The sequence below is a fragment of the Chiloscyllium plagiosum genome, chromosome 11, assembly GCF_004010195.1.
Source record: "Chiloscyllium plagiosum isolate BGI_BamShark_2017 chromosome 11, ASM401019v2, whole genome shotgun sequence".
NCBI lineage: Eukaryota > Metazoa > Chordata > Chondrichthyes > Orectolobiformes > Hemiscylliidae > Chiloscyllium > Chiloscyllium plagiosum.
In genome coordinates this window covers 57,526,486-57,549,777 of record NC_057720.1, presented here as the reverse complement: position 1 = coordinate 57,549,777, position 23,292 = coordinate 57,526,486, and the positions used below count along the sequence as shown (strand labels likewise).

Below are 23,292 nucleotides of genomic sequence, written 5' to 3'. Positions count from 1 at the left end.
GTACACCACTGGTAACTGGACTCCAGGATAAACATTTCCCATCAACCACCACCCTCTGTCTTCTTTCAGCAAGCCAATTACTGATCCAAACTGCTCTATCTCCCACAATCCCATTCCTCCGCATTTTGTACAATAGCCTACTGTGGGGAACCTTATCAAATGCCTTGCTGAAATCCATAAAACCACATCAACCGGTTTACTCTCATCTACCTGTTTGGTCACCTTCTCAAAGAACTCAATAAGGTTTGTGAGACACGACCTACCCTTCACAAAACCATGCTGACTATCCCTAATCAAATTATTATTATCGAGATGATTATAAATCCTCTCTCTTATAACCTTTTCCAACACTTTACCAACAACTGAAGTAAGGCTCACTGGTCTATAATTACCTGGGGTGTCTCTACTCCCCTTCTTGAACAGGGGAACCACATTTGCTAACCTCCAGTCTTCTGGCACTATTCCTGTAGACAATGATGATTTAAAGGTCAATGCCAAAGGCTCGGCAATCTCCTCTCTGGCTTCCCAGAGGATCCTAGGATAAATTCCAACCGGCCCAGGGGACTTATCTATTTTCACACACTGCAGGATTTCTAATACGTCTTCCTTGTGAACCTCAGTCCCACCTAGTCTAGTAGACTGTATCTCAGTATTCTCCTCAACAACATTGTCGTTTTCTAGAGTGAATGCTGTCGAAAAATATTCACTTAGTGCTTCCCCTATCTCCTCTGACTCCACACAATATCCCACTACTATCCTTGATTGGCCTAATCTTACTCTCGTCATTCTTTTATTCCTTAAATACCTATAGAAAGCCTTAAGGTTTTATCTGATCTTATCCTCCAACAACTTCTCATGTCACCTCCTGGCTCTTCTGAGCTCTCTTTAGGTCTTTCTTGGCTACCTTGTAACCCTCAAGCGCACTAACTGAGCCTTCACATCTCATCTTAACATAAGCCACCTTCTTTTTCTTGACCAGAGATTCCACTTCCTTCGTAAGCCACGGCTCCCGCACTTTACAGCTTCCTCCCTGCCTGACAGGTACATACTTATCTAGGACACTCTGGAGCTTATTCAAGGAAAAGCTCCTCATTTCTAATGTGCCCATCCCCTGCAGTTTCCTTCCCCATCCTATTGCTTCCTAAATCTTGCCTAATCACATCGTAATTGCCTTTCCCCCAGCTGTAACTCTTGCCCAGTGGTTTACACCTATCCCTTTCTATCACTAAAGTAAACATAACAGAATTGTGATTGCTATCACCAAAGTGCTTACCTACTTCCAAGTCTAGCACCTGGCCAGGCTCATTACCCATTACCAAATCTAATGTGGCTTCGCCCCTTGTTGGCCTGTATACATACTGTCAGGAAGCCCTCCTGCACACACTGGACAAAAACTGACCCATCTATAGTACTCGTACTATAGTGTCCCCAGTCAATATTTGGAAAGTTGAAGTCCCCCATGACAACTACCGGCCTCTCTCACTCCTATCGAGAATCATCTTTGCTATCCTTTCCTCTACATCTCTGGAACTATTCAGAGGCCTATAGAAAACTCCCAACAGGGTGACCTCTCCTTTCCTGTTTCTAACCACAGCCCATACTACCTCAACTGACGAGTCCCCAAACATCCTTTCTGCAACTGTAATACTGTCCTTGACCAACAATGCCACATGCCCCCAGAAAGAGCCCCAATTATCCAAGAATCCCAAACCCTCCCTCCTGCACCATCCCTGTAGCCATGTGTTCAACTCCTCTCTCTCCCTATTCCTTGCCTCACTAACACGTGGCACAGGCAACAAACCAGAGACAACAACTCTGTTCGTACTAGCTCTAAGCTTCCGTCCTAGCTCCCTGAATTTCTGCCTTAAATCCCCATCTCTTTTCCTACCTATGTTGTTGGTGCCTCCTCCCCTTTAAAGATCCCAAAAACATAGTCAGAGACATCATGAACCCTGGCACCTGGGAGGCAACACACCAACTGTGAGTCTCTTGTCACCACAGGACCTTCTATGTCCCCTTAACTATGGAGTCCCTAATGACTACTGCTCTGCTCCTCTTTCCCCCTTCCTTCCCTTCTGAGCAGCAGGGACAGACCCTGTGCCAGAGCTCTGTACCCCAATGCTTTCCCCTTCTAAGTTTCTCTCTTTCCCCCCCCCCCCCCCCCTCAGTATCCAAAGCGGTATACTTACTGTTGAGGGGAATGGCCACAGGGGATCCCTGCACTGCTGCCAGTTCCCTTTCCGTCCACTCACTGACTGTAACCCATTTCCCTTTTTCTTGTACCTGAGGAGTGACTACCTCCCTGTAACTCCTCTCAATAACTCCCTCTGCCTCCCGAATGATCCAAAGTTCATCCAGCTCCAGCTCCGGTTCCCTAATGCGGTTTTCGAGGAGCTGGAGTCGGATGCACTTCCCACAGATGTAGTCAGCAGGGACACTAGTGGTGACCTTTACCTCCCACATTCTGCAGGAGGCACATTAAACTGCCCTAATCTCCATTCTCACTATTCTAAATTCCCAAAGAGACTGTTGGAAAAAATAAGGAATTAAAAAAAACTCGTTACCTTACCAATCTGGCGCACAGGTCCTTTTTTTTTTGGTTAGAGGAGGAGGATGGGTGGGGGACACTACCCGAGTAATGTTTTGGGTAACGCAACCACACAAATTTGACTTCCCAGAAGTCCTTCTCTCCTCCCTCGCACCTCTTGGCAAATGGAGGCCTAATACCCGAGGTAAGTCCCTTTTAATGTGGGAAAACTCACCCTTCCCGGCAGCCCTCGCTTCACCTCTCCTACTCTCCTCGCCGCTCTGGTCAAATGGAGTGGAACATTGTTCTAAGGCTGTTTACAATTTTTTTAAAAAAACCTCCTGAATGAAAGAGAACTTTCAGGATGATCAGAAAGATGCAGAGTAGGGGAGGGGAGGATTTCTTCTTGTGAAGTCTAATGGCTGAAGTGACAGCCACAATAGAGAGGCAAAGGGCAGTATTATACACCTTTTAGTATGGTCCATAACTGTTATCTTTGCAAATAAGAGGTTAATGAATTTTAGAAACTCAGATGGTTCTGGTTGAAGGTTTCAAATATTCCAAGATGTTGAAGGGATGGTAGATCGTGTACAAATGGAATACATGACGTTGATTATTGATGAGAATAATTTTATGATAGACACTGGAGCATGTTCAGTTCACTGTCTAGCCAAGGATAGATAAATCTTTTGCAGCATAAAGCTGAACACTGAAGGACCATCAGATGGGAGCTACATCATTGCATGCCACCGTAAAATTATTTCCTGACTTTTCATCGAGGACAGATGTGTCTCGTCTGAAGCTTTAGAGGCAATGTAGTTTTTTTTCCCCCCAGGAACTGTCACAAGGTTCAATTGGCCTCGCTGCACAGGCGAGGACAATTAGCATGTCGGAGTGAAGAAATACGCGCTTTGCTTCCCAATAATGGGTAATGCTGATGGGGAGCTTGAAATCGCTGTCTGTTAATCTTTCTGTCCCTTCAGGTCAATCCTTAGCTACTTAGATTAGCAACTGTCAAATTAGAGTACAAGTAGTTCTGGGATATCGCATATTTCAGCAGCACGACATGCCTATATTGTCACTGAAGAATTGGGGAATGGTATTTTGGAGAGCGCTTATCTCATTTGACAATAACACGATCCCAGCGGGGATCAGTTTGCACACTGTTTTGTGCACGCTCTGATGACCGTGCTGAAATCTCCGTGCCACTCTGTGCATGCGCCAATGTTCTTACCGTTCTGTGCATGTACCTGTGTCCATGCTATGCCATTCATGTGCGATGTTGGCGCCGATCTTCCTGGTGTTGTGTGTGTGCGCCAGTGTCAGCTGCTGTCAGATTAGTTTTCTGTGAGAGGTACTGTACAGAGAGTACTTTTCTTATTTCACACATGACATGTAAAAAATTTTTACTTTTGGGTTAATAAATATGATTTCAACCTTCATTCAGGCTGTGCTATACATAATGTTAGACCTTTGGGTTTTTTTTTAGTCGTCATGAATGATTTTTTTTGCTGATCTGCCCCTAATCCCACTTTCCCCATAAACCCCATTATTTCTATTAAGCGACTTTCCATTAAGCGAGGTTTCGCTGGATTGCCACTACGGTGTTATAGGAGGATTACCTGTACTGGATGCACTCTATTATGATTAATTGTGCTAAGGGAACCATTCATCAGAATATTATTGCTCTTCTGAAACCTGAGTGAATGATTGCTGATAGAATGGTCTCAACAGCAGATATAATCTATACAAAATGGTTGAGTTGCTGCAACTCAATTGAACTGAAGATGTAAAGTTGTATTTATTCGTCCACTGAAGACAGTTCCTGGAGAGAAGTACTTTTTAATTTAACCTGTGAGGTGAGGAGGGTCTTTAGGAGAGGAATGGGGAGTGAAATAACTTCACAGGCCAGTATCCCATCACCAAGTCACCCTTATTTACATGTGGAAAGTCCTTGACACTGATCCAGCGCTCTCAGAGCCATCTCTGTGTGAACAGAACCTCTGACACTCCTGTATTTATCTGTCAGCCAGGTCTCCTTGATTGGACTGTTAACATGGTTCAACCAAGGAACATATTCTGAGGTCCACCTGACTGACTTTGTTACAGTCGCTACAGAGATCTGTCATCTACATTTAAAAAAAAATCAGCTTTGTGTAACTTATGTATTGAGTGAAGTCTGATGAGTCATAGCTCTAATAAGGTATGATGCCTTTTATATAAAGATTGAAGAGACTAAAAGCATATTTGCACAAAGGATAGTTACCCTTGTTATTTATTTTTGCCCAGGGTTTACACCAGTAAATGGGACTTTTCTTTTGGATTTCTTGGGAATGATCCTTAATGCTGTCCTTGCTCACTGCAAGTGGATGATGATCAAGTTTGTTTCCCTCACTTATTGAATTGATGTTAATAAATTTGTATGGAGAATGGAAAAGCCATTTTTTAACTGTCTGTCTCACTTGCAGAATATCTGCTGGAACTTCCATGTATTTGTATTCAGATGTATGTAATTATGGCATGAAACAGTGCAATTAGATAGAGGAACCTCGGGAGCAAATATTTGACACACAGCTGCCTTTATTGAACCACAACTGCAGGGATGCTCTCACTGCCCAAGCAGTTGCAGCGCCTGTGACATCACTACCAGTGATATGGTAATGAGGAATCCACATCAAAGAATACAAACAATAAAATTTAGTATTTTTTTCAATGATTTACATGCATCTAAATTCTGGAATCACATTGTGCATACTGTCCCTTGTACACCTCCCATCCTGCTGCCTCACTCTTTACATTCTCTGGAAGTTTGGCAGGAAGGTTGTGTCCGAGGTAATGAGTTTGGATTGGAACAACCAGGCAGTTAGCAAGCTGATTGGTGACCAAGTGTTAAATCTGGGTAGGGAGGGCCAAGTGAATGGGGGAGGGGGAAAATGATCAGAGGAGGAAGTAGCAGTGTGTGCATGCATATGGGTGGAGTCACAGAAGCTTCTGGCTCTGGACACTCATTGATGTCAACTCCCTCTGCAAATGCTTTGGTAGGAACTTCTCCCCTTACACTTGTGCTTGTTCCATACTCTTTTTTTACACTCTCCATGTGCTCAGATGCATCTTGCATCATTAAGTTGATTCAGTCCCAGTCTAAAGAGTAGCATGTCTGAATGTCCTGCAGTGGGGAGGTAATGGTCTGGTGGTATTATGACTCGACTGTTAATCCAGAGACCCAGTTAATGTGCTGGGACTTGGGTTCAAATCCCACCATGGCAGATGGTGGAACTTGAATTCATTGACAATCTGGAATGAGGGTCTCATGATAATTATGAAACCGTTGTTGATTGTTGGAAAACTCTATCTGGTTCAGTAATGTCCGTTAGGGAAGGAAACTTCCATCCTTATCTCTTCTGACCGAAGGTGACTCCAGACCACAGAAATGTGGTTGACTCTTCATTGCCCTCTGAGCAATAAATGCTGGCTCAGCCAGAGGTCGCTATATCCCACTCGCTCCTTCATTATTCTGAGTGAATAAAAATAAAATCCTGATTCACAATGTGCAAATGTGTGTCTTGAATAAGTCTTGAAGTGCATCAGTGTGGTTTTATTGCAATTTTTAACGACTTTTTATTTGCCCTTACTGAGACATGCATTATATTTTCTGTTGCTTTCGATACATGTTGATGTTGTTTAGTGAAAGTCACACTAAATGCTGAAAAGCTTTCATTTGTTCTCCATTTGTAAATGTGAAGATTGGTCAACCTGGATGAGTCAGATAATTCATATGGTTTTTATTAGGCCTTTTTTTTCCTTCATACTTTGGTTCCTTTTAGGAAAACAAAATTCCAGTCTAAGTCCCCAAATTGCAGTTGCCTACTTTTTACTTATATTTTGTGATTCAGGGTCCCTATGTACTGTAATGAATATAATTCATATCCATTTAAATAATATTTTGTTTTTCTATTCTTCCTACCAAAGTGGATCACCTCACATTTTGTCACATAATACTCCATTGCCCACCTTGTTGCACACTTGCCTAACCTATCTACCTCTGAATCTGTTGTATCCTGCTCACCACGTGCTTTTCTGCTTAGCTAACCCATTTGTCAAATGGGCTATGATACTGTCACAAAGCTCATCCCTTCTTTTCTAAAAGCTGTTCCTTGGCTCAAGGATATTTGTCCTTGATTTTTTTTTTCAGAAGGTAATAAACCGGGCCGGGCTCTGATCAGTCTGGCTTGTTGGAGAGATGAAAATGATTTTGAGGCCTTTTGTTTATATGTAAACAGATGAGACTTCAGGCCAAAGTGGTCATGCTTTAGTAATGACCTGTATAATGAAAGGGGAGTGGTCAGCTCTCTAGTTGAGCTGAGCAGTTTTTAGTTCAGTCTTGAACTGATGAGTTCAACAGGGAGCTGTGTGGAATCTCTCTCCCTCCCTCTTCCCCCTCTTTCACTCCCTTTTTTTCACTCCCTTTTTTTTCATTCTCTTTCGAGAAGGGACCACACCACCAGTCCCCTGAGCTTGGTCTGAGCTCACAAGCCAGATTAGTGCAGTATCTGTGGTCTGAAGAAATGTCCCGCAATACAGGACAAGCATCAATAACCTTCCCCGCTCTGTCAGGGTAAGGGTCACCATATTCTCTCTGCTCCCTCACAGTCACTGTATATCTGTTATAGCACCGACCCCCCAAACAAGGTCCACCACTCTCACTGCCGCATGCTGCACCTTCTCTCTCTCTCTCTGTCTCTCTCTCTCTCTTTCTCTCTCCCTCTCTCTCCCTCTCTCTCTCTTTTTCTGCCCTTCAACTTCAACCTGTAAGCATGTATTTCATTTAAACTGGGTTTTAAAGGGAATTTGCTTATTGGGACTGTTGTGTATATTTAAGTCTAGAATAATTAAGTCTAGTTGGAAATGTTGAGATCTGTAGGGGTTCTTTATTCTGTTCTTTGTGTTTCATTATGTAATTTTGTGAATGCATTTTTCTGTTTTAAAATCTAGCAGTCAACCTAGCTAACTTTTAATCTGGGTAATCTTTCACTATATGCTTACCAAAACAAATTGTGAAGTTTTATGGTCTGAGCTGCCTGCTTCAGAATGTTTTCAGTGGTCTGGCTTAGTCCCTAACAATATTCTGTTTTTAATTTTAAGTCAGTGATATAGATTGCACAATAGATTACAGCTTTCTTAACTGGAAATGAGCCCTTTAGTATAGCATAGAATAGAATCCCTACAGTGTGGAAATAGGCCATTTGGCCTGACAAGTCCACACTGACCCTCTATGAAGAGTATCCCACCCAGACTCTTTCCCCTACCCTATTATCCTACATTTCGCATGACTATTGCACTTCACCTGCACGTCCCTGAACACGACGGGCAATTTAGCACAACCAATTCACCTAACCTGCACATCGTTGGACTATAGGAGGAAACCAGAACACTGCGGCCTGTTTCCTGCTTGCATGGATTAAAAAAAGTTTAATTAACATGCCACACCCAATATTCAGCTTTTATGTTGTTCAGTCATATTCTGATACGCTGCATTTCAAAAGGCATATAATAAAGTATGATATTTTCTTTATTTTGCTTTATCCACCCCGCTAATAAAATGTCAAAATGATTTCCCTTTCATAACCATTATGGAGCAGGATGCTGATCACAAAAACTCCATATGTATTTCATTCTCACAGGCCATTAATTGGCTGAAATGGGTGTTTCTGCTCCTTAGTTGGATGGAATGTCTCTGATTCATGGGAAGTTCTTTGGTTCCACCAGTGTCAGTGGCTGTAATGGCCAGGATTGGGACTGCAATCAATCCTCCAACTCTGAATCATGGAGTCTCGTACCTTGTAGGTTCAGAGGGTTTCGGAGGAGAGGGGAGTGTCAGCAGAGGGTAACGGGAGAAGATGCTGTAGTTCTTGATTAGAGTGACTAGTTTAGCAGGAAGCAACCCCAATTGTGGTACACTTTGAGAAGGCACCCAATGTGGAAAAGGGGCTCCAGTTGGGTCAAAAACATTTTTTACTGCACAAGAGTCAAACAATGTGAATACTAATAACTGTACACTGTTTTTAGTAGTCAGTTATATTTCAGGTTTAACAATAGAAAGAATTCAGTTAATTGTGCTAAACTGAACTTAATTTCATTCCACATCTATTTGACCTATGCTGCCATGTATTCAGTCAGGTACTTAGCAACACTTGGACAATAAGCCGCTTGTCTGAGTGCTTTTTTAAAGACTTCTATACGAGTTATGATTTAGAATCCTAGAGATGTACAGCATGGAAACAGACCCTTCGGTTCAACCAGTCCATGCCGACCAGATATCCCAACCCAATCTAGTCCCACCTGCCAGCACCCGGCCCATATTCCTCCAAACCCTTCCTATTCATATACCCACCCAAATGCCTCTTAAATGTTGCAATTGTACCAGCCTCCTCCACATCCTCTGGCAGCTCATTCATACACTTACCGCTCTGTGAAAAAGTTGCCCCTTGGGTCTCTTTTATATCTTCCCCCTCTCACCCTAAACCTATGCTCCCTGACCCCAGGGAAAAGACTTTGCCTATTTACCCTATCTATGCCCCTCATCATTTTGTAAACCGCTATAAGGTCACCCATCAGCCTCTGACGCTCCAGGGAAAACAGCCTCAGCTTGTTCAGCCTCTCCCTATAGCTCAAATCCTCCAACCCTGGCAACATCCTTGTAAATCTTTTTTGAACCCTTTCAAGTTTCACAACATCTTTCTGATAGGAAGGAGACCAGAATTGCACGCAATATTCCAACAGTGGCCTAACCAATGTCCTGTACAGCCGCAACATGACCTCCCAACTCCTGTACAGCCGCAACATGACCTCCCAACTCCTGTACTCAGTAGTCTGACCAATAAAGGAAAGCATACCAAACGCCACCTTCACTATCCCATCTACCTGTGACTCCACTTTCAAGGTGCTATAAACCTGCACTCCAAGGTCTCGTTCAGCAACACTCCCTAGGAGCTTACTATTAAATCTATAAGTCTAGCTAAGATTTGCTTTCCCAAAATGCAGCACCTCACATTTATCTGAATGAAACTCCACCTGCCACTTCTCAGCCCATTGGCCCATCTGGTCCAGATCCTGTTGGAATCTGAGGTAACTCACTTTGCTGTCCACTACACCTCCAATTTTGGTGTCATCTGCAAACTTACTAACTGTACCTCTTATGCTCACATCAAAATCATTTATGTAAATGACGAAAAGTAGAGGACCCAGCACCGATCCTTGTGGCACTCCACTGGTCACAGGCCTCCAGTCTGAAAAACAACCCTCCACCACCACCCTCTGTCTTCTACCTTTGAGCCAGTTCTGTATCCAAATGACTAGTTCTCCCTGTATTCCTTGAGATATAACCTTGTTAATCCGACTCCCATGGGGAACCTTGTCAAACGCCTTACTGAAGTCCATATAGATCACATCTACTGCTCTGCCCTCATCAATCCTCTTTGTTACTTCCTCAAAAAACTCAATCAAGTTTGTGAGACATAATTTCTCACACACAAAGCCATGTTGACTATCTGTAATCAGTCCTTGGCTTTCCAAATTACATCCTGTTCCTCAGGATTCCCTCCAACAACTTGTCCACCATTGATGTCAAACTCACTGGTCTATAGTTCCTGGCTTGTCCTTGACAACCTTCTGAAAGAGTGGCACCACATTAGCGAACCTCCAGTCTTCCGGCACCTCACCTGTGACTATCGATGATACAAATATCTTGACGAGGCCCAGCAAACACTTCTCTAGCTTCCCACAGAGTTCTAGGGTACGCCTGATAAGGTCCTGGGGATTTATCCGCCTTTACCTGTTTCAAGACATCCAGCACATCCTCCTCTATAATATGGACATTTTGCAAGATGTCACCATCTATTTTCCTACAGTCGATATCTTTCAAGTCCTTTTCCACAGTAAATACTGTTGCAAAATACTCATTTAATATCTCTGCCATTTTCAGTGGCTCCACACAAAAGCCGCCTTGCTGATCTTTGAGGGCCCTATTCTCTCCCCAGTCGCCCTTTTTTGTCCTTAATGTATTTGTAAAAACCCTTTGGATTCTCCTTCATTCTATTTGCCAAAGCTATCTCATGTCCCTTTTTTGCCCTCCTGATTTCCTTCTTAAGTATACTCCTACTGCCTTTATATTCTAAGGATTCACTCAATTTATCCTATCTATACCTTATTTATGCTTCCTTCTTTTTCTTAACTAAACCCTCAATTTCTTTAGTCATCCAGCATTCCCTATACCTACCAGCCTTCCCTTTCACCCTAACAGGAAAATACTTTATCTGGATTCTTGTTTTCTCATTTCTGAAGGCTTCCCATTTTCCAGCTGTCCCTTGGCCTGCGAACATCTGCCCCAAACAGCTTTTGCAAGTTCTTACCTAATACTGTCAAAGTTGGCCTTTCTCCAATTTAGAACTTCAACTTTTAGATCTGGTCTATCCTTTTCTATCAACATTTTAAATCTAATAGAATTAAGGTCGCTATCTGTGCTCCCCCACTAAAACCTTAGTCACTTGCCCTGCCTTATTTCCCAAGAGTAGGTCAAGTTTTGCACGTTGTCCTCGTAGGTACATCCAAATACTGAATCAGAAAATTGTCTTGTACACACTTAAGGAATTCCTCTCCATCTAAACCCGTTCACACTATGGCAGTCCCAGTCGATGTTTGGAAAGTTAAAATCCCCCACCATAACCACTTTATTATTCTCACAGATAGCTGAGATCTCCTTACAAGTTTGTTTCTCAATTTCCCTCTGACTATTAGGGGGTCTATAATACAATCCCAATAAGGTGATCATCCCTTTCTTATTTCTCCGTTCCACCCAAATAACTTCCCTGGATGTATTTCTGGGAATATCCTCCCTCAGCACAGCTGTAATGCTATCCCTTATCAAAAATGCCACTCCCCCTCCTCTCTCGCCTCCCTTTCTATCCTTCCTGTAGCATTTGTATCCTGGAACATTAAGCTGCCAGTCCTGCCCAACCTTGAGCCATGTTTCTGTAATTGCTATGATATCCCAGTCCCATATTCCTAACCATACCCTGAGTTCATCTGCCTTCCCTGTTAGGCTCCTTGCATTGATAGGTGCAATCCATCCTTCTTGTACAGGTCAGTTCTACGCTCAGAGATTCCAATGATCCAAAAATGTGAATCCTTCTCCCATACACCACTCCTCAGCCATGCATTCACCTGCTCTATCCTCCTATTCCTGCCCTCTCTAGCTCGTAGCACCGGGAGTAATCCAGATATTATTGCTCTTGAGGAACTCCTTTCTAAGTTTCTGCCTAACACTCTGTAATCTCCCTTCAGAATCTCTTCTTGAGCCTTCTACTTAATTACAGCAATATAATCTCCTCCAACCTTTTCCCTCAATGTAAACTCTCACGTCATCATGGCCATCACGAAGGGCAGCCACCTCTGGTCAGCACTCTCGTGGTTCTAGTGTTCCATTGTGACAAATTTCAATTTCCACAGTAACAACTGAAGCAAACAATGGGACCTTGATTATGCCAGAATTGAAAACCAATGTGAGGAGCTGGTCAAGCAGCTTCCTGTTCAAGCCTGTTAAAATTACAGTCAGTATGCAATGGTGTCATTGCATTCTAAAGTGTAAACAGTGAAAATCTCCATTTTGTTAAACAGGTGAGCTCCGCTATCTGCTTAGAGTAGTTCAAGAAAAGTTGCTGTGATCCTGGTTGCTGCAGGATGGATGGATAAATAACAGGCTGTGTTTTTGGGGAAGGGGACAGACAGAGCAGGGGGACCATGAAGGTTAAAATTTCTCACTGGTTGTGCTTGTCGTTCTTGCTTAAATCTTGCTTTATTTTTCAAAGATATTTGAGGAAAATGTAGAAATTGTGGTCACCATTAAGACTGAATTAAGACATGTCACACCAATGGACATTTGTCACAGCACATCCACACTGACCCTCTTAAGAGTATCTCACCCAAACCCTTCCCTACACTATTACTCTACTTTTACCCTGACTAATCCACCTAACCTATACATCCCTGAACACCATGGGTAAGTTAGTATGGCCAATCAACCTAACCTGCACATATTTGGATTATGGAAGGAAACCCATGCAGACATGGGGAAAATGTGCAAACTCCACGCAGACGGTCGTCTGAGGCTGGAATGGAACCCAGGTCCCTAGTGCTGTGAGGCAGCAGTGCTAACCACTGAGCCATCGTGTTGCCCTAAATCTAGACTAGCAGGATCAAAAGATTATTGTGATTAAGTAGTGAAGAGCAAAATGTAAAATTAAGCGAACTTAAAGTGAAAGCATATATATAGATGAAAAATTGATTCCGTATATAACTGCTTATTTTATGGTTTCTTAATGATGGGTAAGCTGGTTGTGAGGAGAGTGGAGCCACTGTACTATTTCACAATACAATTCCTCTGGTTCAGCAATGCAACATCTTCCTGTAAGGCAGCGAAGTCACATTTCAGGCAATAGTTGATTTTCTGTCATTTGGCTGTTATCCAATGCTGCAGGAAAGATCCAAGTATCTTGCAGTAGCTGGTATGGCTCTACAACTGTTTTCTCTTGATGAGCTGAACTATATCTAGTTTTGGGGTGATTTGCCAGATTGTGAGAGGTTGTTTAAATACTCATTTTGTAGTGGGTGTTCTGCATGCAATTTCCCAGTTACCGGGCATTAGGATGTCCATTCTTCAATCTAAGCATGTGAACTAGTGCATTTTCAGGTGAAGCTCTTTCCTTTCTAAAGCGTAATGTGCAGACATTGGGATACTTAGAATGCAGTAGCATTTTGGGTTAGCTAGTCACTTGTATAACTTCTAAGACACAATAAGCACATGTGATTTTGTGGTGAGTGGTAAAAGAGGGATAATTTGTCTTAGAAGCTCATTTGAAAAGTTTAGAAGTTTTATGTGTGTTCTATAAATAGGTGGTTCAGCATTTTCAAGTAAACCCACCACACCCACTGGAACAGCAGGAGGATCTTTTCAACCAATGGGCTCTCCGCAGAAACAATCCCCTCAACCAATGGGAGGAAGTTCATGGCAGCAGAATACAGGATTTGCTTGGCAACAAGGTTCATCTACCTGGCAACAACCGCAAACAAAACCACAACCGACAAAGCCCCAGCAACCAATACCGCAGTCATCTCCACAGAATAGACCAAACTATAATGTCAGCTTTACTGGTGTGATTGGTAATCGAGATGAGCGTGGGTCACGTGGACCTACATATGGTAAGTATGAACTTTTTTAATGTTTGTCGAGTCAAAAGCTTAAACAGGAGGTGACTCCAGTTGTACCTTAATGACATTTTTCCTCCACCCTTCAAAAATAGCTTGTCTATTATGTCTGGCTGAAAGCTTTCTGGAGAACAGAATCATAAATTTGTGTTGAAATTGTTCAATTTGTTATTAGTGATATGTTGCACTATTTTGGTTGCCTTTATGATTTCATTTACTGAGTTTCATGGATTAAAGTGTGTTCCCATGTCGACTGTCACTTTTTTTTCTCTTTTTTTTTTCCTTTCCTCCTTCCATCAAGTTACCAATCTGAATTCCATTAGTTTTGAAGGATAATCTGCTCTCTTGATAGAAGACACCTTGAGGGAAAAAGATGGCGACTAAGAGCTATTTTGGATTGCCTTTCTGCAATTTCCTGTGCATGTTTTGAGAAATGTTTGCAGAGAATAACAGGACACTTGTCTTTAACCCAAGAAGTATGACCTAGAAAGACCGAAAGGGGTGAACATTTTTTTTGCAAGAAATTTAGAACAAAATAGTAGGTCATCTCATTTCAGTGGGGGTGATGGGATGCCCATGGCAATTGGAATTGATGCCCTTAAGTTGAAAGAATCAATCAACAACCATTATTTCTATTTCTGGCTGCTGTCTCGTGGTCTCTTCCTGGAAAGTGCACATGTAGCTTGAACTTGGAATCAGCTATGATATCCCACGGTTTCCTAGCTTGGAGTTTTAGCTGTCTAGACTTACAAATGATGAATGTGTTAGGTGGATGGGATGAGTTTGCTGAAATGGTGGGCTGCTAATGTACGAGAAGGAAACAAAGGCACTAAATTTGAAAGATTTATTGCACGTGAATCCATTGAATAACTGAATTCATTAAATGCAGCCTGTGTTGCAGAACAAATAAACTGCTGCATCTCGATTCTTTACACTGCAGTAAGATTTGCTGTCCAATTTGCTTCTTATTTAAGCCTATTTTGGCAACGAGAGGTTAAGATAGTTGAGTTCATGTTTCTTCATCAGGAAAGTAATGCAAAGGAATGCATTTAGCTGGAACATTTATTCCTGCTTTCAATTGCCTAGTGAAGCAGAAAAATTCAGCAGGTTGATTGGAGAAAATACCTATTTTTGCTTTTTTATGTTAACCATGATCTGGAAATGTTCATGGTGGACTGGGATAGAAAAAAAAATCTGAAGTTATATGGCACCAGCCTATATTTTGGGCAGGATAGTGGCTCAGTGGTTAGCACCTGTGCCTCTCTGTGCCAGGGACCTGGGTTTGATTCCAGCCTTGGGTGACTGTCTGTGTAGAGTTTGCATGTTCATCCTATGTCTGCGTAGGTTTCTGCCAGATGCTTGGGATTCCTCCCACAGTCCAAAGATGCGCAGGTTAGGTGGATTGGCCATGTTAAACTACTCCGTGTTCAGGGGTATGTAGATTATGTGCATTAGTCATGGGATTGTAGGGTTACAGGAATAGGATATGGGGAATGGGTCTTGGGTGAGATGCTCTTCAGAGGGTCAGTGTGGACCCATTGGGCCAAATGACCTGTTACCACATGGTATGGATTCTATGTTCAATTGTGTTTATTTAAAATTGCAAGCGTTTTGGAGCACAAAGTTTAAAAATCGCGCAACACCAGGTTATAGTCCAACAGGTTTAATTGGAAGCACGCTAGCTTTCAGAGTGCTTTCGGAGTTTGCTTCCAATTAAACCTGTTGGACTATAACCTGGTGATTTTTAACTTTGTACACCCCAGTCCAACACTGGCATCTCCAAATCATTTTTGGAGCACTGCTGCTTCATCAGGTGAAGTGAAGAGAGGTGCATAGGCACAGAATACTAGACTGAGCGATGATGGCAAGATAATTCCAGGCAAGTAAGAATGTCAACAGATAAACACAAATAGTGTGTGTAGAGTGTCAACAGGCTGGATAACTACTCTTTGCAAGTGATCAAGAGTGTCAGCAGATGAATACAAATGGTGTGAGTAAAGTGTCAAAACTGAATAGCAAGTGAAGGGATGACCTATGACCTATGAACTAATTTAATTAAGGCAGAGATCATTACAAATAATCAAAATTAAGATGGCGCTACAGACAAGCTATTTGGTTTGTGACTTGTTATTCAGTGTTAATACTTTACTCACCGTTTGTACTAATCTGCTAACACACTTGATCACCTGCAAAAACTTGTTATTCAGACACTCCACTCACACGATTTGTACTTATCTGTTGACACTCTTAATTACCTGGAATTATCTTGCCATTATTTCTCCGCCCATATATTCTGTGCCTGTGCACCTCCCTTCCTTCCTTCCTTCCTTCAACTGACTAAGCAGTGCTCCGACAGCTGGATTTTAAATAAACCTCTTAGACCATAACCTGGTATTGTGTGACTTCTGACTTCACTTTCTATGTCCACAGTGGCATGGTTGATGTTGTGTTCAATAGCCCACCAGCATGTTGCCTTAATCAGAAGAGTCCACCTGAAGGAAGATGTTTGTTCAGATGATTGTCCTCGAGAAATTAACTAATTAAAATTGAATTTAAAGCTCTTGTTTATTGAGTTAATCAAGAATTTGCAGAAAAACCTTCCATCCAAATGCTTTGTATCAAATGACTGATTTACCTTGTTTTCCATCAGCTCATGCAGTACTTTTGTAATTTATAGTGTTGATTCTGCATTTACTTCAGGAACTCGACCAAAAGTTGCAGATAGTAACTTTGAGGACTTGCTGTCAAGTCAAGGGTTTGCTTCTCAGAAGGATAAGAAGGGTCCTAAGACAATTTCTGAAATGAGAAAGGAGGAGATGTCCAAAGAAATGGATCCAGAGAAATTAAAGGTGAATAGAAGTGGGGAAAATATAATATTCCATGTAACTGTTTTCAAGTCTTTTTCCTCATGGCTATAACCGTTTAACAAAGAGATCTTTTATGTTGTCATGTTTGCAACCCTTCAAGTTCTGTGGCTTTCTTGGGCAGATAAACAAACATGGGAACAGGAATAGGCCATTCAGCCTATCAAGCCTGCTCAGCCACTTAATTAAAATCAAGGCTGATCATTCATTTCAATGCCACTTTGTTACACCATCTCCTTATCCCTTAATGTCATTAGCCTCCATAGGTCTAATAATATTTGTCTTAAACATGCTTGATGATTGAGCTCCCATTGCCCTCTGGAGGAGAGAATTCGAAAGATTGACCAACCTCTGATAAATTTCTTATCTCAGTAATAAATAGCCTCCAGTTAATCTGAGATTAATCTGAAGTTCATCAACCAGAGGAAACATTGTATCTATATCCACCCTATCATCCCTGGTGAGAATTTTGTATGTTCCAATGAAATCATCATATGTTCTTCAAAACTCTAGAGAATGCAGACCCAATTTCTTTTATGAGAAGAGATTCCTTAATCTCTTCTCTTAAAACAATTCTAGAAATGCAGTGATTAGTCAGGTGAAATTGCATTGCACTCCTTCTGTGGCCTATATACTTCCTTCAGTAAGGAGACCAAAATTGCATATAATACTGCAGGTGTGGTCTCACCAAAGCTCTATGCAATTGCAGCAAGATGTCTTTAGTCCTGTACTCAAACCATCTTGCAATGAAGCCAACACAGCACTTTCATGGAAAAAGTTAAAAAGCAATAAGAAATATGAGACTAAGTTTGTTCGTTATATAAAAGAAGATTGCAAAAGTTTTTAAATATCTACAAGATAAGAAAGGCAAAAGTGGACATTGGACTGTTGGAAAATGAGGCTGGAGAAGTAGTAATGGGCAACAAAGAAATGGCGGAGGAAGTGAATAGGTACTTTGTATGTGTTTGCGTCGTGGGTCAGAGGTGAGTGTAGAGACTGTCACAAAAGAGAAGGTGCTCGGGAAGCTGAAAGCTCTAAATGTGGATAAATCACCCAGAGCAGATGGACTACACTGCAGGATTCTGAAGGAGACAGCTGAGGAGATTATAGAGGCATTGGTGGTGATCTTTCAGGAATTCACTGGAGTCAGGAAGGGTCCCAGTGGTCTGAAAAATGGCTAATGTAACATCTCTGTTTAAAAGGGAGGGAGGCAGAAGACAGGAAACAATAGGCTGTTAGCCGCACCTTGGTCATTTAAGAAGATTTAAGAGTATATTATTATGGATGAGATTGGGGAATATTTGAAAGTGCATAGTGAAATTGGGCTGGGTCAGCACAGCTTCGTGAAAGGAAGGTAATGCTTGACAAATCGGTTAGAATTCTTTTGAGGAGGTAATGAGCCCGTTAGGCAAAGGAGAGCCAGTGGACGTGACTTATTTGAATTTCCAGAAGACTTTTTGAGAAGGTGCTGCACAAGTTGCTGAATAAGGTAAGAGCCCATGGTTTTAGGAGTAAGGTAGTGGCATGGATAGTGAATTGCTGAAAATGTGTTGCTGGAAAGGCGCAGCAGGTCAGGCAGCATCCAAGGAACAGGAGAATCAACGTTTTGGGCATAAGCACTTCTTCGGGCTTATGCCCGAAACGTCGATTCTCCTGTTCCTTGGATGCTGCCTGACCTGCGCTTTTCCAGCAACACATTTTCAGCTCTGATCTCCAGCATCTGCAGTCCTCACTTTCTCCTCCTGGATAGTGAATTGACTGACTGGAGATGGCACAGAGTGGAGATAAAGTGGCCTTTCAGCTGGTAACAAGTAGACTTTCACAGGGTGATACTGGAAAAGTACAGCAGGTCAGGCAACATCCAAGGACCAGGAAAATTGACGTTCCGGACAAAAGCCCTTCATCAGGCTCATTCTTGATGAAGTGCTTGTGCCCAAACTGTTGATTTTTCCTGCTCTTCAAATGCTGCTGATCTGTTGTGATTTTCCAGCACCACTCTAATCTTGACTCTGATCTCCAGTATTTGCAGTCCTTGCTTTCGCAGGGGTCAATGTTGGGACCACAACTATTTGCATTATAAACTAACAACCTGGACAAAGGAACTGAGGACATTGTTGCCAAGTTTGTGGATGACGCAAAGATAGGTGAAGACGCAAGTCGTGTTGAGGAAGCGGGAAGGCTGCAGAAGCAGTTGGATAGGCTCAGAGTGGGCAATGAAGTGGCAGATAGAATACAATGTGGATAATTGTGAGATTATGCACTTTGGTAGGAAGAATGGAGGCATGTAGCACTTTATAAATGGGGAAAGCTTTGGAAACTTGAAGCACAAAGGGATTTAGGAGTCCAGTTTTTCTCCAGGTTAACATGCAGATTCACTTGGAAGTTAGCAAAGCAAATGCAATGTTAGCATTCATTTCAAGAAGGCTAGAATGCAAGAGCAAAATATCCTGCTCAGGCTGCTTAAGGATCTGGTCAGATCACATTTGGAAAGTTATGAACAGTTTTAGGCTCTGTATCTAAGGAGCAATGTGTTTGCATCGAAGAGGATTCAGATGAAGTTAGCAAGAATCATCCAGGGAATGAAGGACTTGTTATACGTGGAGTGTTTGAGGAGTCTGGATCTGTACTCAATGGAGTTTAGAAGGATGAGGGGGGAATGTGATTGAAACTTACAAAATACTGAGAGGCCTGGGTAGAGTGGATGTGGAAAAGATATTTCTACTTGTAGGAGAGACTGGCACCCAAAGGTACAGCCTCAGTGAAGGGACAACACTTCAGAATTGAGATGAGGGGGAATTTCTTCAGCCAAAGTTTAGTTGTCCTGTGGAACTCATTGCTGCAGAGGGCTGTGGAGGCCAAGTCATTTGAGTGTATTTAAAACAGAGATTGGTTCTTGAAAATGGGATCAAAGGTTAAGAGGAGAAAATAGGAGAATAGGATTTGGAAACATTTTAGCTGCAATTGATTGGTGTAGACTTGGTAGGGGGAAAGGCCTAATTCAGCTTCTGCCTTCATATAACAAACTACTGACATCAAACTAACTGGTTTGCGGTTCTCCATTCTCCACTTATTTTCTAAATAGTGTAGTTCTCCCTTTTGTTTTAGTGTTATATTTGTTACTTTGTAACCTGCAGGAACCTTTCCGGAAAGATGGCCATCAATGTATCCATTACGTCTATAGGCAACTCCATCAACACTGTAGGGTGCAGCTCCTCTTGTTTATGTGGATTCATCACCCTTCAATCCATTTACCATTTCAAGAACTACCTCTTTAGTAACATAAATTTCTTTCAGTCCCTTAGTTTCACTAGTCCCTTGGTTGCCTAGTATTTCTGGGAGATCTTTTTGTATCATGTTACTTGAAGAGTGACACAAAGTAATTATTTCATTTCTCTGCTATTTCCCTGTTCTTCATTATATTTTCTCTAGCCTCCATTTGTAATCAGCCTCTGTTTATCTGAGCTTATCATTTCCTTTATAATACCAAAATAAACTTTTACAGTTTGCCTTTATGTTTTGCAATAGTTTGAATTTATATTTCCATTTTCCTTCCTGTTGCTGGATTTTCTGATAGCTGCGCAGCTATCCTCTGAATCTTATCCAGTGACCAGATGGAGGTCTTCAGTCTTTCTTACGTGCTGTGGCAAGAGCCCCAGGATTCGAACTATGACACAGAGACCCAGATCAAAAGATTACAGTCAGTTATACTTTCGAATTCAGTTATAAGAAATTTGCATATGCCAATTTAAAGGTGTACAATTATCTAAATCCAACTAATACTATCATTTAGGGTTACAACATGCAAACAAATAACCAATCATAAAATGAGTATGCCTACCTAATTGTAATATGCAATTGGTATTAACTATTGGGATACTACCAAATTTAATTTTACAACTGGCTACAATTTGTACATAACATGTCAATTTATGACTGGCATGTGGTCCTGATTATCCTGGTAATTTAATGAGTTCTTTCAATGATGACAAATGAGGGAAAAAAACACTTTTATGGAGCTGTGGATATTATTTTTAATTCGTATCATACAGAAACAATGGCAGGGCAGTCCAACATGTCTTCCTATGGTTTATCATGAATCCCATGTTGTTTATAGTCTCTGAGGACTAAATTCTCCCTTCTTGGGAGCTGGCCTGAAATCAAAAATTATTAAAGTTTCAATTTAGTGTCCTTGTCTATTTATTCATTGTGAGCAACTTGCAGCTCACAACTGTGTGCCCTTTTAATATAACTTTGCAAGATTCTTTTTAACTTTCTTTTAGTTTCTTGATCATCCTTTGGATTCTAAATCACTCCTAATTTTTAGTTTACAACTTTTTTGACCTCTGTATAGGCCTTAGAATTTTCTTGGACCTAACCTTGAACTTCCTTTGTTAGCTTCTTTTAATTTACCTTTGGGTGTTTGTGCCTGAGAGAAACCTATATCTGTTGTAGGCCATGAGGTCCTTCTCTAAATTCTGATACATCTTCCCAATCCACCACAGCCGACTTGCTCTGATACCTTTGTCTTCCTTGTTCAGATTTAAAACAGCAGTTTCAGCACATATTGTATTCACAATCAAACTTGATTTGGAATTGTAATAGTCACTATTTACCAGAAGATTCTTTACAATGTTATTAGTTAGCTGTTTCTCATTACGTAGAAAGATATTTAAAATCAACCATTCTCTATTTGGCTCTTCAACACACTACTTTAGAAACGTATCTGATACGCACTCCAGGAATTCATTTCGCTGTTGATTTTGGTGCTAATTTGTTTCACTTGGTTTATATGTAAGTTGAAATTCTTCATCTTTACTTTATTGCCCATGTTATTTACTTCAATTTCCAGATTTATGCCAACATTACCATTATTGGTTAGTAACAAGGTTTGTTGTACCATGCTGTTTCTTAACACAACCCAAACTGATTCTGCATCTTAATCCTGTGATTCAAGATAGTCTCCACAAAGATATTGGTCTCTTATCTTATTAAGAGCATAACCCTGTCTTTTCTGGTCTAACCACACTGTTGCCAAGCTTCAGACAATAAATGCAGAAATTGGGCTCTAACAGCTAAATCACCATTATGTGAGTTAATGGCATTGTATGATGGGATGCCGAGCAAGAAAAACTTACTCTGCCAAACCTAGAATTGTGCATTGTCATAGATCTAAGATTGATTTATTTGAGACTGGGACTGGTGTCTTTGTGAATTGAATAACTATCTATTCAGTGAGGGCTTTAAATTATTGGGGGTGAGGGATGTTTTAGAAAAATACTAGGACGAGGCAATGTGAATAATTTGTAATAGTGAATAATAGCAATGTCGTTATTAACTAGTGTGACAGGAAGGCAGAGTATACAAATATAAGATTGCACCAACAATTAGGATCATAGTGAAAAATGATAAGACCATTTAGTTATCGGAGCACATGCAGCATCTATAATGGTTTGATAGCATAAATGGAAATAAATAACTGCTATGATGACCATTGGAGAGACATGGTTGTAAAATGATCAAGGCTGGTAATTGAATATTCAGTGTTACTTAACCTTCTGGGTGTATGGAAAAGGAACTTGGATTGTGCTGACAACAAAAGATTAGATCAGTTCTTAAGAAATTATCTTGGCCTGGAAGATCAAGATGTAGAATCAATTTGTGTGAAGATAAGAAATAGGAAAGGAAATACGTCACTGATGGGAGTGGTTTGCAGACTTCCTAGCAATCCTGCATTGTAGGATTGAGTAGATATCCAAACATAATTGGGGCTTGTTGAGAGAAACTGCTGTAATTGTGGGCAATTTTGATCATCTTAGAATTGGGCAAGTTAAATTGGCAAAAGGAGCCTTGAGGATAAATTTGTGGAATGTAGTTGGACAGTTTTTCACATCGATATGCTCTGGAACCAAATCACCAACAGGTATTTTAGAAGTGGTAATGTGTAATATGATAGGATTAATTAATGATTTTGTAGGAAAGATTATCTGGGTGAGAATGATCATAATATAATAGAATTCCACATTCAGCTTGAAGTGAGATGGTAGGGTCTGAATTTACTTTTCAGCTTAAATAAAAACAATTACAAAGCTGAAAAGACTGACATGTCTGTATTAGAATGCAAAAACTAGCCAAAAAGTAAAATAGTCAAAAGGCATTTTGAGCAATTAACTTTGCCGATGGCCAGATGAGCAAGTTTGTGATTTGACTTGAGTCTTATGTTTTTTTTTTAAAGCAAACTTGATTTCCTTATCCTTATTGCTTAACTAAATAGCATCTTCTAGAACACTAATTATTCAGTATTTTTAATTTGAGCCCTGCATTTGGCTCCATTATGATGGGAAGAATGTTAAGGAATGAGCAGCACAAAATAAAGCGACTGAATCTCAGCTGTTGAGGACAAATCTAGCAAACTTTAATAATTTTTGATTTCGAGCCAAGACTAAACAAAGAAATATCTTGTCAAGGAAATGTATTAAGATTCAGTAAAAAGGTCAGCTGATGTATAGCACTTTTCTGAAAATCTTCTGAAATATTTCACAGAAACAGGAAAATAGTTTTACTTTTTTCAGGATTTATGAAAAAATATGGTGTTTCTTTTACTTTAATGCCAATTCAGACTAGTGCACTTTTAGATGAAAAATA

General features: G+C 41.0%; 1 protein-coding gene across 6 annotated transcripts in view; it reads left to right on the top strand.

The window, feature by feature from the left end:
* The window catches only part of dnajc6 (DnaJ (Hsp40) homolog, subfamily C, member 6), a 140,367-nt gene that overhangs the window by 101,546 nt on the left and 15,529 nt on the right, over positions 1-23,292 (top strand). For all 6 annotated transcript variants that reach the window (XM_043699437.1, XM_043699441.1, XM_043699439.1 and 3 more), the window contains 2 exons: positions 13,475-13,780; positions 16,487-16,635. In XM_043699437.1, the coding sequence (XP_043555372.1) occupies positions 13,475-13,780; positions 16,487-16,635 (455 nt within the window). The remainder of the gene's footprint in view (positions 1-13,474; positions 13,781-16,486; positions 16,636-23,292) is intronic.